The sequence below is a fragment of the Silene latifolia genome, chromosome 8 (genome assembly GCF_048544455.1).
Source record: "Silene latifolia isolate original U9 population chromosome 8, ASM4854445v1, whole genome shotgun sequence".
NCBI lineage: Eukaryota > Viridiplantae > Streptophyta > Magnoliopsida > Caryophyllales > Caryophyllaceae > Silene > Silene latifolia.
In genome coordinates this window covers 1,191,426-1,205,554 of record NC_133533.1, presented here as the reverse complement: position 1 = coordinate 1,205,554, position 14,129 = coordinate 1,191,426, and the positions used below count along the sequence as shown (strand labels likewise).

Sequence of the window (14,129 nt, the reverse complement as noted above, 5' to 3'; positions counted from 1 at the left end):
TGAAAATCACTTTTTAAAAAATTATTTAACCTTCAAAAATCAGACTCTTTTTCAGAAATTATTTGAAAAATATATCATAAAATCGTCAAATTTACGAAAAAAAAAAGAAAAAAGAAAAATTTATTAAAATCTTATAGAACCACATGCATGGAAATTATCCAATTGAATAGCTAATCATACTTAAAAAAAATAATTAATGCCATCAAAATAAGGAGGAGTTGATGTCTTCAATTATTCGAAATTAAATAGTGTTTAGGGATTTTATTAATCTATCCATCTTGAAATATATGGTTTTTAGAAAATGCATGTAGCAAAGCTAGACAATAGAAGTAGAAAAAAAAAATCAAACGAAAAAATTGTATGTTGATTTGATCCGGAGTTTCAATAAAAAAAAAACTACCATGAATCATGAACAGCTGAAAACAAGATAGAGCTAAGAAAAAGTTAGATCGAAACAAACACAGATTTGAATCCTACGAGCTCCATAATAATGTATTGATCTACATTTATTTTATGTAGGTTTCATGAGTTTTTTAAAGATGAAAATGAGAGTTTGTAAGACAGTTGGATATGAGTGACGGCCGGAGTGTTTTGACTGAAGGTAAAGTAGAGATATGAGATAATGAAATGTAAGTCTAGGGTTAGACTTTAGAGAATCATTCTATCATATGTCATGGTTTTGTTAATGGACAACAAGTTGGGCCAGCTATATTCGGGCCATGTTAATTAACATGGAAAACAAACTAAAGTTCATGAACTACTTGGTTATCCGACATCCCATGCAACTAGGTCTCACAAGAATAATTAACATCTCATTATTGTCTATAATTTGGCTTATTAATTACTTAACACAAATTCTCATAAAAAAACGGACATTATCCGTCATGAGTTAAAGATGGATAGTATTTTCTCACAAAATGTAAATGGATCGCAAGTGGAGGGAAATAGATACCCACTCCCACTTGCCCTCACTTGCGTTTTTGGAGAGGCCCACTATCCGTATTCAATGAGACGGACTGTATTAATTATAGTAGGTATTCGAAGAGACCAGTGGTAGAGCCAGGGAGTGCTAGCTAGAGTGTGAAAATTTAAAAGTTTTTAGTTAAAAAATTTCAATTTTTTTGAGTTCCGCTTATACCCTTACCCATTCACTCCCACCGGAATTTTCTGACCCCCTGAGTTTAAATCCTAGCTCCGTCATTAGATGAGACGGTCTCATATTGTGAGTCGGGACCTTCTTACAAAAATTCATCTCATACACATATTTTTTATATTTTACTTGAATATATTTCAGTTGTTTGTTTTACAATGATAATAAACAAAAATCAAGAATAATTATGCTCATTTATATGCTTCTATATTCAATAATAACGCCGATTATTAATTACGACCCGTGCAATGTTGCACAGGTGTAAAACTAGTAAATAGATATGGAGGAAGTATGACACACTCAAACTAACCGAATCAAAATGCATCAACCCGAATCCAACCCGATCGAACAATTTATCCAAGTCCATTATCAGGCCCTTACCATCAAAGACACACGTGACAATTGTAAAAAAAAGTTCACTTTTAATTACCAACAATCCACAAGTACACTAACCCACGAGTTACTCAAAGGTAGGTGGCATGAAAATGCATAATTAGTTAATTACATCATCAGAGATATTTTGAGTGACAGAATGCTGTACAACTGCAACAACATTCAACTGAATCTATGAATCTAAACATCAACTATTCAACACTCTCATAATTCTTCAATAATTACTACAACGAAAAAAGTACTCTCTTTGTATAAATTCTTCACTTTTTCAATCCAATCTTTCAGATAATTCATAATAACCCCAGAAAACAATTTACCCAGAAGATGACAGGAAATCCTGCAAAAAAGGGTTTGGATGGTTATATGAAACAACTTCAACAACACCCTCTAAGAACCAAGGTCCATTTTTATATTTATTAGATTCGATAGTTATTGTGTAAGATCGTTGTATGGTGTGACGTTATTTTTATATTCCCTTCGTACCATTCATTTGTTTACGTTAACAAATGATTGGGACGGAGAGAATATGTTAAATATGTATCTGGGATTTATTGATTAAAGGGTAGTCTTATATTATAAGACGGACTTATTCTATAATTCGTGTTATCGATTTTGTGAATTTAATCATGTAAAGTATTTATTTTTATTTTTGTAGTTAATAATTGTATATTTTGTTCATGTTTGCTGTTAATTACAGGCAATTACTGCAGGGGTTATAACAGCAATTAGTGACATAGTTTCTCAAAAGCTTTCTGGGATTCAAAAGATTCAAATTCGCCGTCTTTTGCTTAAAGTGGTATAACTCTCTGCTGTGTTATTAATTCTTCTTCAGCTTGTGACGGATAGTGTCCGTCTTCAATGAGAATTTGTGTTAATTCTAATTTGTATGCATTTTGATTGATAAATAGTACATATGGGATTTGAAAGTTGTTAACTTTTTGTGTGTTAAGTTGACTTGAGCCATGTTCTCGCTTTGAATAGATAGTCGGTTCATCTGTTCCATTTGATTGTATACGTTTTTCAAAATAAGTGACGGGATTTGAAAGTAGATAGTATATGATCTAGTGATGATGAATCCCCATGATTTACTTACTTTCCCTTTATAGCTCCTTTCAAGAATTTGACTGTTTTTAAGTATTCAACAACCCTTTAATCATTTGATTAGTGCTAACTCGAAAAAAGGTGAATTCTTTGTTTGGATTAGTCAAGGAAAGGGAATTAGTTTATAACTTTATAATTACTGATAAGCTGGTCAAAGTGTGATTAGACATTGATAATGATTATGGGGTTTACTCGAAAGTGTGAAAACAAATGGCTAATGGTATATTGTTATGTCGATTAGTATGAATTCCGTGTGTATAGTGCTTAAAAAGGGAGAGGATAGTCAACTGCATAGCCTTACAGCAGAAGATTTGAGGGGATTGAGGGATTGAACTTAGCTTGCCATTAGTTGTGTTCTGACTACGTAGTACTGTTACAGTGTTACTCCCTTTGATTCACATAAATTTACGTATCCTATTCGTTTTAAGTATTAAGAAGTAACAATTGAACTTAGCTTGTCATTAGTTGTATTCGGACTATGTAGTACTGTTACTACCTTTGATTCATATCCTTGCTTATCGCCTTATCCTATACGTTCAAGAATTAAGTAGTGATTGAAATACCAATACTTGTGTTTTTTTTTTCCACTTCAAGGACGAATATTGTATCGATGTCATTGAGATGCAAAGAAAAGGAACAAAAACACAAGTATTAGTCTTTTGACTCCTAAGTCTTTGTTCTTGTATAAATTCAAAAGTGAAAGGTATTTGTGGAATGGATTGAGTCTCAACTCTCAAGCAATGACACTCACCACAGTACCACCGGTTATGACGGAAAGATGTCCAATCGGTTTAGCCTTGTCCTTGCACTGCCTTATTTCTCACTTGTTGAAGGACGTTTGTATGTTAAGATTATACCTTCTGGACGGAAATGTTCCTTTGTTACCGATGGCATGCATGCTTATTAATTAAACAGTTCAAAATGGGTTAACAATATCTTCTTGTAGTTTGCTGCAAAAAAGTTTTAGTATTTTTCTGTAGAAAAACATCAATCTAGCTCCGTCTAGATGCCTGAAATTTATGGACAAGAATTTTTTTCAAGGGTTGTCAATTTTTGGAGTATTTTCCTTTTACCCAAAACATAGGTTGTAGTGTATGCATATATATCTTTGGTGGATTTGTATCCTTCAGATTGTTAATTTTGCATACCAACCTGCTTGAACCTTGGTGCAGCTTTTTGGATGTGCTTATCTTGGACCATTTGGCCATTTCTTTCATATGTTGCTCGATAAAATTTTCAAGGGGAAGAAGGATCCAAAGACTGTGGCTAAGAAGGTATAACTCATTGTCATTCATCAAATACGTTTCATATCAAACTAGCGATAAACTTCCATCGTCAAACTTATACGGAGTAGGAAGATAGTGCTAATTTGGCTTCAGAAACCTCAATTTTGATTGATTTGTCAGGACACGATTGACAACTTTTTATATGTCATGAAATAGCAGTCTGTCACTCGAATTTTGTAAGAAATCGTCATTATCTGTCATTCAAAACCAAACAATATGATTCATGTGACTTTAACTTAGGGGTAGGGTACAGCACATCCGACCTCCCTTACCTCAGTATAGGTGAAACCATTGTGCTACCGTGTTAATGTTGTTCTTGTCGGGACTCCTCTAAAAAGAAGTGACTCTTACTCTTTGAATTTCTTTGTTCAGGTTGTTTTTGAACAGTTGACTTCATCCCCAATTAACAACATATTGTTTATGGTTTACTATGGATGCGTTGTAGAGGGTAAGTCTTTACTTTTTATCCCATTAAGTCCATGAACTTATATGCGGAGGTTCCTATCTCCTCCTGTATTTCGGTTTAAAGAGGACTTCAGTTCCGTATGATTTATTTTGTTTCATTGTATGTGACAGAATGTCAATCTGTTCTGTATCATGACATTCCATGCTGTATGCATCTGTTTCAATTGCCACTCATGTTGACTGGTTACTTCTAGACTCAGATTTTAGACCAGACCTGTGTATTGGAAAGAATAAGAAGGCAATCCGGTTATTTGTTTTTTGTTTTTGTTTTTTTTTCTTACATGTTCAAAAATTTAATAACGAGGAATATCTGTGTTACCCCAACTCTCCGACACGGGTGTCATATCCGACACGTGTCGAGTGTCGGATACGGCTATTTTGTGCAAAATTTTCAATTTTTTGGTCTAAAGTGAAGTGTCAAAGTGTCGTGTCGGTATCGGCACGATAAGTGTCGGACACTCGACACGGCAGCTAAGTGAAGTGTCGGGGTAACATAAACGAGGATTCATGTGATTATCAGCTATATCTCCGCTGACCTTGACCTTCATAGAATGTTAAATCTGTAAATTTCTATTACTCCGTAGTACTTTTGTTTGAAAGTTATCGTGACTCCCTCTGTCAGCTGACTCCAAATCATTTTGGGATTAAGGCTCTGATGTTGTTGTTGTTGATGATGTTCACATTGCGTGAAACACGCTTCAATCTTCGATAATTCTCAAATATATAAGAGTAAAACACAATGAAATGTATTATATTATGAAGACAATTTTTTCTATGACTAATGATATACTCCGTCAATATGAATGGCAAGAGACCGCCTCTAAAGTCAGAAACTTCATTTATAAAACCGGAGGTAGTAACAGATAATGAGTTAATGACTATATAAGAGCCGTGTTTATTCAGGAAATTCCCATAATTAGTGCACTGAATTGGCTAGTAATTTGTGAAATGCAGGAAGACCTTGGAGCCAAGTTAAACGCAAACTTAAGACAGATTATCCGTCAGTGCAGTTGACAGCATGGACGGTACTACACCTCTTCAAATGATTCCATTTTTGTCCTGCAATTCTTATTTAATTTCTAAGCGAACATTTTTCATTTGATGATACTGCAGTTCTGGCCAGTGTTTGGATGGATAAACTACCAGTATGTTCCGTTGCATCTACGTGTGGTTTTCCAAAGCATGATCGGGTTTTGCTGGTATTGTGCTCGTCTCCCTCTCCTTTCATATTCTTTCTTCTTCTTCCAACAAGTCATTTCTCTTTCATGTATTATGAAGCGCGGCTATCCTTTTATATGTTTTTCCGTGTTTCCTCAGGGGAATCTTTTTGAACTTACGGGCAAGAACTGCGCTCCAAACAATCAAATCTTCATGACTGGTATGTATTAGCTGCCTGCTCTTCATGAATGGTGTGTGTCAAAAGAAAGCGATCCTTGTAGTTTTACATTAGAATGGAAAATCAGAATGATCTCAAGTCGATTCCCCTATTTAAACTATTTATTTCGAATATTAAATTTAGATCGACTAGCTTCTTTGGGCTATGCTAAGAGTCTGAGACGAACATTATCAATAAAGTTGCGATGATGTATTTGTTCATATTTGGAAATCGTGATTGGTGATTGTACTACTATTAAGTCATTCTCGTAACAGTTGTAACTTTGAATCTGATGTTTACCCACAATGCCATCATTTGACCCACCGACCAGGATTTAAACGCGTTAATCCTGAGAAAGATGTAATCCTATAGCCATCTCATGAGGTGCTCTTATGGACAGACAATACATGAGGGACATGGCACATTCAATGGACAGAATACCCAGTTCTCGAAACGCTTGATCAAGCTTAGTAGTTTTTCACACTGAATATCATAACCAAGCCGTCCGTCCATGTCGAAAATCTCTTAATGTTCATATTTGTTTTAAATGTGGGAATACACTTATGCATAAGCATAAGTCTAGACCTGGCAAAGTTGATCCGACAGGATTGACCCGACCTGCGAGACCTGAAAATGACCTGACAGGCCCGACCTGAAAATGGCCCGGTCCAAAGTGACCCAAAATGACCCGGTTGACCCAAAACGATCTAATTAAGGCAAAATCATGACCCGAAATGACTCAAATGACCCAGATTGACCCGACCCAAAATGACCTGATCCGAAATGACCCCTGATAAGTTATTGACCCGAAAATGACTGGACCTAATATAGTCCGGCCCGAACCCGGCCCGAATGACCCATTTGTCATGCCTAAGCATAAGGCTACCACAATATAAGGGGAAGGAATTCAAACGAGAGAATCGGCCAAATGCGGACCGTAACAAGTGAGTTTTGAATTAGCATTAACAATGTGAACTAATGAAGTATCCTAACATCTATTTCCTGTTTATTACTGGGTATGTTAATTGCAAATTCCGTGGCTAAATGATAATGACTATGAGCTGCTTAACTTATGTCATACATGACGTTTAAATATTTTAATAAATAAATAAATATAAATTTGTTCAGCTACTCAGACGATCTCTCTTTTTGAGTGGAGGTTGGTAGATAACTACCCGTGTCACCGTGTGGCCGTGTGCCTAGACTTCAATGTACTCCGTAAGCAGCTCTTTTTAACATCACTAAGTTTTCATTATGTCGGGTATATCCGTCACAAGCTTATGACTGTTAAGTACCACCCACTTGAGTAGATAAGACAAAAGTAAAAGTGCTTGGGGAATCACAAACGGCTTGTCTTTATCTAACCAAGTGGGTTTTATTTGACCCGTCACAAGCTTGTGACGGATATCGCCCGTCATAAATGAGAGTTTGTGTTTTAACATATGCAACTATGCAAGCCGGGTACTGGTGATCTTAGCATATTGGTTAAGACGGAGGTATCATAACAATAGATTACTCCATTTATTATTAGATGGGATAATGAAGGGGAGAGGGAATTTAAACCTACGATACACAAGCGAGTATCGGTTGTAATACTTTTTGGGCGACAGTATCCGTTTTAAGATTAAAACAGGTTAAATACACCTGCCTTGAATTAATGACAAACTTTTTGCTAGTTAGGTATTCTACTTTTATCTCATCTATCTTTTTTTACCCGTTTTATTTATAAGCGGAATTTGTCCGTGTTAAACAAAAATTAGTGATAACAAAATGGAATGTTTATGAGGGTCATGGAGCGTGTAACATTGAAAGGACAAAAGTTCACATTTGTCATAGACAATTGACCAACCATAGCTTTTACATACTTTTACCAAGTCAAAACCCTAAATTCTAAATATCCATTAAACAATGTTTAAATTACCCTAGTTATTATATTGATTTTGCGTCTAATTTGACACCAAAAAAGACTTGCAAAATAAGTCATTACCTCAAAAAGAGTAGAAATATGTTAAAGCTAGATTAAAACGGGTCAAATACATCTCACCTGGATAAATCAAACAAACTACTCGTATTTGTTAACGTCTAACTATTCTACTTTTGTCTTCTCTATCCTATTAATTCATTTTAAATTTAAGACATATATATATCCGTCTTAAACCAGAATTTACCTTAACACAAATGGAATGTTTATTGACTTTATGGAGCGTGTAAGATTGAAATTTGAAAGCACGAAAGTTCACATTTGTCATAAACAATTGACTAACCGAGTAACCGTTGCTTTTACGTAGTATATGCAAGGAATGAAATAGTCTAACCTACAAAATCCAAACTTTTAGCATGTCAAAACCCTAAATATATCCATTAAAATTAGTCAACTCTATAATTTTCTTCGTACGTTCGTACGGTCAGTCGTACTACTCATGTATTACTATATAATAATCACATTAATCACATTCAACCAACCTCCATAAACCATTCTTTTCTTCAAAAAAAAAACAGAGAAAAAAACAGAGCATTTTTTTTTTCATATTTTCATACATTTTCCTATGATTTCCTTACAAGCTTGTAAAACCGTCATATCGCACTCGAATGTTACGGTTTTACAACGAAAACTACGAATCAAGAGCGTAAATCTTCCTACTATTCTACTTCAAAAGCTACCAAATCTAGACCTTAACAAGAATGTAGTAATAGAAGACTTTAATGGAGTTAAGGCAACACAATTACGAGATTCTAGTCGAAAAGTCGTAACAAAAGAGGTTGTAGATGAAGAAACCATGAAGCTTTATGCGATCTTGGAAGCGATATCTGATAGAATTGAGATGCATAGGAACGTGAAGGAGCAACGTGAGAATTGGAACTCGTTGTTATTAAACTCGATTAACATGATCACATTAATGGCAGCGACAATGGCGGGTGTTTCTACCATGGGAGAAGGAAACTTGGCGTTGAAGGTATCTTCCATGGTGTTATTTTCAGCTGCAACGGGATTGGTTTCGATCATGAACAAAATCCAACCGTCTCAGCTCGCGCAGGAGCAGAGAAACGCGGTGAGGTTATTCAAGCAGTTGAAAAATGAGGTGAAAACGACGATTTCCCTAGGGAAAAAGTGTCGTAAACAAGTGACGGAATACATGGAGAAAGTGTTGGCTTTGGATAGAGCTTACCCGCTTCCTCTCTTAGGTGCCATGATTGAGAAATTTCCCGACACTTGTAAACCTGCGGTTTGGTGGCCGTCAAGGAAAACGTCATTTTTACGACGGAATAAAAGCGTCGTTAAATTATCGTCATTTGGAAGTAATAATGGGTGGAATAATGGGTGGAGTAACGAGTTGGAAGACGAAATGAGAGTTATCGTTGAAGTAATTGAGAAAAAGGACGCTTCAGACTATGTTAGGCTAGGGAACGCGGCCTTAAAGTTGAACAAAACTTTGGCGGTTATGGGCCCACTATTGACCGGGATTGCAGCCATGGGGTCGGGTTTTGCCCTAAATGGTGGGCCGTGGGGGGCGGTCATGGCGGTTGTGGCCGGGTCATTGGCAAGTGTGGTGAACACAATACAACATGGTGGACAAGTAGGAATGGTGTTCGAGATGTATAGGAATTGTGGAGGGTTTTTCGAGCATTTGGAAGAAGAAATCGAGTCAAATTTAGAAGAGGGAGATTTCGAGAGGAGAGAAAATGGAGAGTTGTTCGAGATTAAGATGTGTTTGAAATTGGGACGGAGTTTGTCTGAGCTTCGAGATTTGGCTGATAAATCGAGAATAAGTAATGAAGGGTTTCGTAATGAATTTGCAAGCAAGCTCTTCTGACGATAGAAATAACTACTCTGTCTCTGTCTCAATCATTTGTTTACCTTTTATATTCAAATGATTGAGACAGAGCGAGTATATAATTACTGCAAAATTTGTTTAATTTTTTTAACATATTGTTTGATTTTTTAATTAGATGTAAATATGGAAATTGTTCATGTTGTCCTGTAAATGTTAGAACTAATTAACATGATTAAATTTATTGTATTAGTTCTAGGTGAGACGATATTACACTAGGTCGATAGTGAATTTGAAATGGTATTGGGTGATTTTCAGGTCGGATCTTAAATAAAACTCTTACCAAACCTTAATTCTCATCATGTAGCATTATAGGACCGTCTCATCTTTATTTTGAAGGGTAACGTTCTATACATTGAACTCGTCCCAACTCCCAAGTATAATTAATTTTTTTCGACTACAATTCAAAGACTAAGATGACTATGGTTCAATAGAATATACGGATTACATTTTTATTTCTTAATTAGGCTCTAAGCAGTGTCGAGTATTGGACACAGATATTCTCAAGCCATAGGATCCTTGGCAAAGCTTAAGATCGGATCGTTCTCACGAAGAAGCTTAGCAAAATTAAGGAGAGTAAAGAGCAGAAGTCCAAGGAAAACAAGTAACGAGAGGCCTGAGATTAAGAGCATTAACATAGCTGCTGCATCTCCCTTCACCTCTTGTGCATACTCTGCTGATGCTAAAGCCAACATTGTCAACGGAAACGAGTACGCCCACCATGCTATGTTGAACTTCCTCATCGATTTCTTGAATAATGTCGGCCTGCACGCCTATTTACAAGCAAAGGCGTAAATTAGTCAAAACCTGTTTTACTCGGATTCTGTTAGAAGTATTTGATTTTGGTCATTTGGTGTGTGTCCAAGTATCGGACGTGAAGTATTTGACGGAAGATCTTCGTGTTATGACGTAATCGAACTTACAGTATAAGTTAAATACAGATATATATACTCATTATTCCAGCTATAGATGCTTCTGTTTAACGTAATCAGCCCGGTCAAACCTCATACATAAGTCAAAACAGCGTTGACTTTTTTTCTTACTACAAAATAGCCGTGTTTGACACTCAGCGGTTTACATGTCTAGACACATTCGGCTACAACGGGCAAAAGACTACGGTCAATTGTGTCTAAATTATTTTACGTATGTTTCCATTTGGTTTGATCGGGTCATTTCAAGTTAAGTAACATTAGAGGATAAACATAAATTTGGCCCAATAAATTTAGGCCGGGTCAGTGGTGGAGCGAGGGGGGGCTAGCACAGGCGCTCGCCCCCGCTGGCGATTGAAATTTTCGAAATTTTTAGTTAAAATTTGCAAAAAAATTCCGAGGTTCCCTTGTAAAATTACCCTTTCGCCCCCGCTGACTTCAAATCTTGACTCCGCCACTGGGTCGGGTTGGCTCAATTTTGTCAGGTCAACATGCAACCGAGTCTAAGTAACATAGGTTCATATTTAGAATTTGTGTTATACTCTTACCAATGAAGCAAAGAGAAACAAGGAGAGGAAGAAGAGCATCTTTGATCCAATGTCATAAAATCCAGAAATAGAGCTCCAAGCCAAGCTAGCCATACTAGGGACCGCGAAAAATAAGAAGAAAGCCGGTCTAAGCATGGCCGGCAAGCGATCACCACCGGACAATCTTTGATAAAGGGTGACAAATAGTACTAAGTAATGTACCATCCCTAAGGAAAACATACAAACTGCACTTTCTTTCCACCCCATTTGGGCCGCGGCCCTAGCCCCGACTAAATTCCCTAGGACCGATATTTGGCTAGTCGGGTTTGCGACCATGGACAAGAACCTCTTCTCTGTAGTGAACCATTGTCCATAAATTTTTACATCTAGGACCATGATTGGTATCGAAAAGGCCCACCATAGGGTTTGATATGGGCCGCTTTGTGGGCCGATGAAGATTGGGGCTGATTGAAGGAGGAGGAGCCATGATGTCCAAGGGGCAAATAGGTAATTTACACCTACATGGTGTACTAGCTCTGCTTTTACTAGGTGGAAGTGGAAGTAACATCTAAGGATGTAAAGAATTGAAAGGGAAATTAGTATTGTAAGGGATAGGCACCATAGAAGTTGATATATAGTTGGTGGAAGAATGTGAAAGAGAATTAATAGAGGTGATGAGATGTTTTTGTTAGTTTTATAGTTTTGATTAGATGTTTGATGGAGGATTTTCCATAGAAGAGCCTGGCTTCCGAAAGAGAGACTGATTCTGAAGTACCCTGCATGTAACCGGGCTAACATGGATGATAGGGATTTCTTAGAGTTAGATGAATGGTTGCGATGACTCGCTCTGGGTAATCTGGTGGTTGTGGTGGTGGTGGTCGAGGAGTCGATAATTAGTTGAATTGAGGGTGGTTGTGATTCTCCACCTTGCATTATTTGAATGTATTGTATGTACTAGCTAGATAGAAAGTGAAGAATTTAGGTTGAATTGTTTGTTTCTCACCTTAGGGAGTTTATATAAGCTAAAAAAAGCTAAGAAATTTTTGAATTTGTGGAACATAGGTAATGTACCTCTTACTTTGTGCTTCTCTATTAATGTGTAGTTGTATTTGCATGATAGTTTACGTAATCTACCTAGTATAGTAGGTTTAATGTGAAGCACAAGCAAATAATGAGAATATTGAAAGCCATGAAAGCTAGATGCTCCAATTTTTAAGAATTTAGCTATTGGTTAAGAACATCTACACTAGAGAGTATGTTATCTTCCTCTTAATTTTTCTCTTTCCTTCTATTTTTTTGACACCTCATTTTCTCTTTCATTTATGTCATTTCTCACCATCACCATCATCTTCCATTATTTTTTCCTACAATAAAGAGGATCCTCTTATATTACCCCTCATACTTTAAATAATCTCTAAAATTTTAAAAAGAAAAAAACAAAAGTATTGTTGTATAAAAGACAAATAGTGATTGGTGGGTGAGCACTAGGGCCAATGTAAGTTTTCCTCTAGTTTCCTCTAAAACTAGAGGAAGTAAGCAACTTCCTCTTGCTAAGAGGACATGTAAAATGTGCCTCATAATAGAGAGGATGTCCTCTTAGAGGAAAGAGAGTGTTAAGAGGATATCACATCCTCTTTATTGTGGATGCTCTAAGGAGCCAACGTGCTAGGTAAGCACACTTAACTCTCCTAGGTCAAATGAATAGATACAAGTTACAACAAACGTAAATTATTGACTGAAATTCGGGAAATATCTTACTACATACATAGATCAAGCTGACTAGTAGTACGTCCCACTGTGGAAGACCTTAATTTATATCAGGAGGAGGCTCACCGACCCCACTACCCTTCTATATTATAGTGCAAATTATCGGTCGACCTCCTTGACTTATTGATTGAGTCAAAATATTTCACTCATGAAGTCAACCGTTTAAACCTTTGGCGATAGTGGTGGAGCTAGCAGGGCCCTGTCCCTCTAGACGGTTGACATTTTCGAAATTTTTAGTTAAATTTTTCAAATTATTTTCGAGTGTACCTTAAATTATTACTCATACCTTCCTCTAAGCTCAAATCCTAGCTCCACCACTATTTCCACCCCTAATTAATTACTCCAAGACCCGTCACTGGATATGACACCGGACAAACCGTCGAAAAACTATTTTGTGGAGGGAATGTTTTGCTCCAATTAACATAGTACGTACGAATTCGTGAAGAAGTAGGATAGAAAGTAGCAAGTTGGATGCATACATTGCATAGGAATGAAAAAGGCTGCATAAAAGAGTAATGAAAGCAATGGTTCACAGTTACAAGGAATAGTGAGCAATATAAGAATGACTCAAAGTATAAAAACTTTGCAGTATTTGTTACTACATGTCTCTAAAGTTATAATGTGAGGTTATTCCTTATGGATTTTTATTTTTTATATAGTGAATATAGTTTTTTTCATATTTTTCTATATTCAAGAAGAATTGTTTGCTTCTCCTACTTTGTTTTGTTTTACACCCCATTTTGTAAATTTGGGAATATTTGATATAGATCGAGTGATCGAATATATGAGAATACAAGTAGTCATGTGTGTAGAGTAGGTTCCAACATAATATTCCCCTACCTGTGTAATGTAATAAAGTAAATTAGAAAAAGATAAAACATACTTCGTATGTCTAAAAAAACAAGTTTTTCATTGCTTAAGGTTGACATAACCGTATAAAAACCTTTTTTTACAGCTGCCAAAAAAAAAGGTTAACATAACCGTGATTTCCTTCCGGTCGATCACTATGTAAAAGGAGGTGCAACATCGGAAAAATTTGTACACAGATCATAAGTACAACCTAATAGGGATTATACCATCATGTGTGAAATCAAGTGATATACCTACCTTTTAAAGACCAAATCCACTAAGGGCCATGGCCCAACTTATCAATTCATATCAACTAAGAAGTCCTTAGCCAAAGTCCAATAAGAAGTCCATGATTTCACAAAAAAAAAAAAAAAAAAAAAAAAAAAAAAAAAAAAAAAAAAACATGATTGAAATTAGGCCCAAACACAGACAAGGGTAGGCTTCTTCTTGGTTAGTG

The 14,129-nt window shown here is 36.2% G+C and overlaps 3 protein-coding genes across 3 annotated transcripts; 2 read left to right on the top strand and 1 right to left on the bottom strand.

Moving 5' to 3' along the window:
- The first annotated feature begins 1,600 nt into the window (after positions 1-1,600).
- On the top strand, positions 1,601-5,991 carry LOC141595938 (peroxisomal membrane protein PMP22-like). The gene is made up of 7 exons (XM_074415902.1): positions 1,601-1,942; positions 2,241-2,339; positions 3,817-3,918; positions 4,303-4,378; positions 5,350-5,420; positions 5,509-5,594; positions 5,713-5,991. Exons 1-7 carry the CDS (start codon positions 1,868-1,870, stop codon positions 5,768-5,770), a joined length of 567 nt encoding a protein of 188 aa, XP_074272003.1. The 5' UTR covers positions 1,601-1,867; the 3' UTR covers positions 5,771-5,991.
- A 2,325-nt stretch (positions 5,992-8,316) lies between these two features.
- On the top strand, positions 8,317-9,582 carry LOC141597482 (putative F-box protein At4g22030). Its single transcript, XM_074417949.1, has one exon. It carries the CDS (start codon positions 8,317-8,319, stop codon positions 9,580-9,582), a length of 1,266 nt encoding a protein of 421 aa, XP_074274050.1.
- A 398-nt stretch (positions 9,583-9,980) lies between these two features.
- Positions 9,981-12,064, bottom strand: LOC141593975 (S-type anion channel SLAH4-like). Its single transcript, XM_074414194.1, has 2 exons — positions 11,078-12,064; positions 9,981-10,373 (listed from the first exon to the last, which is right to left on the bottom strand). Exons 1-2 carry the CDS (start codon positions 11,987-11,989, stop codon positions 10,104-10,106), a joined length of 1,182 nt encoding a protein of 393 aa, XP_074270295.1. The 5' UTR covers positions 11,990-12,064; the 3' UTR covers positions 9,981-10,103.
- Positions 12,065-14,129: the final 2,065 nt, after the last annotated feature.

Excerpts from the sequence above, each read along its gene's own strand:
- LOC141593975 (XM_074414194.1), bottom strand. The coding sequence starts at position 11,989 with ATGCAAGGTGGAGAATCACAACCACCCTCAATTCAACTAATTATCGAC. Across the intron at positions 10,374-11,077 it reads TGTTTCTCTTTGCTTCATTG|GCGTGCAGGCCGACATTATT; the intron begins GTAAGAGTATAA and ends GCTTGTAAATAG.
- LOC141597482 (XM_074417949.1), top strand. The coding sequence starts at position 8,317 with ATGATTTCCTTACAAGCTTGTAAAACCGTCATATCGCACTCGAATGTT.
- LOC141595938 (XM_074415902.1), top strand. The coding sequence starts at position 1,868 with ATGACAGGAAATCCTGCAAAAAAGGGTTTGGATGGTTATATGAAACAA. Across the intron at positions 2,340-3,816 it reads GCCGTCTTTTGCTTAAAGTG|CTTTTTGGATGTGCTTATCT; the intron begins GTATAACTCTCT and ends ACCTTGGTGCAG. Across the intron at positions 4,379-5,349 it reads CTATGGATGCGTTGTAGAGG|GAAGACCTTGGAGCCAAGTT; the intron begins GTAAGTCTTTAC and ends TGTGAAATGCAG.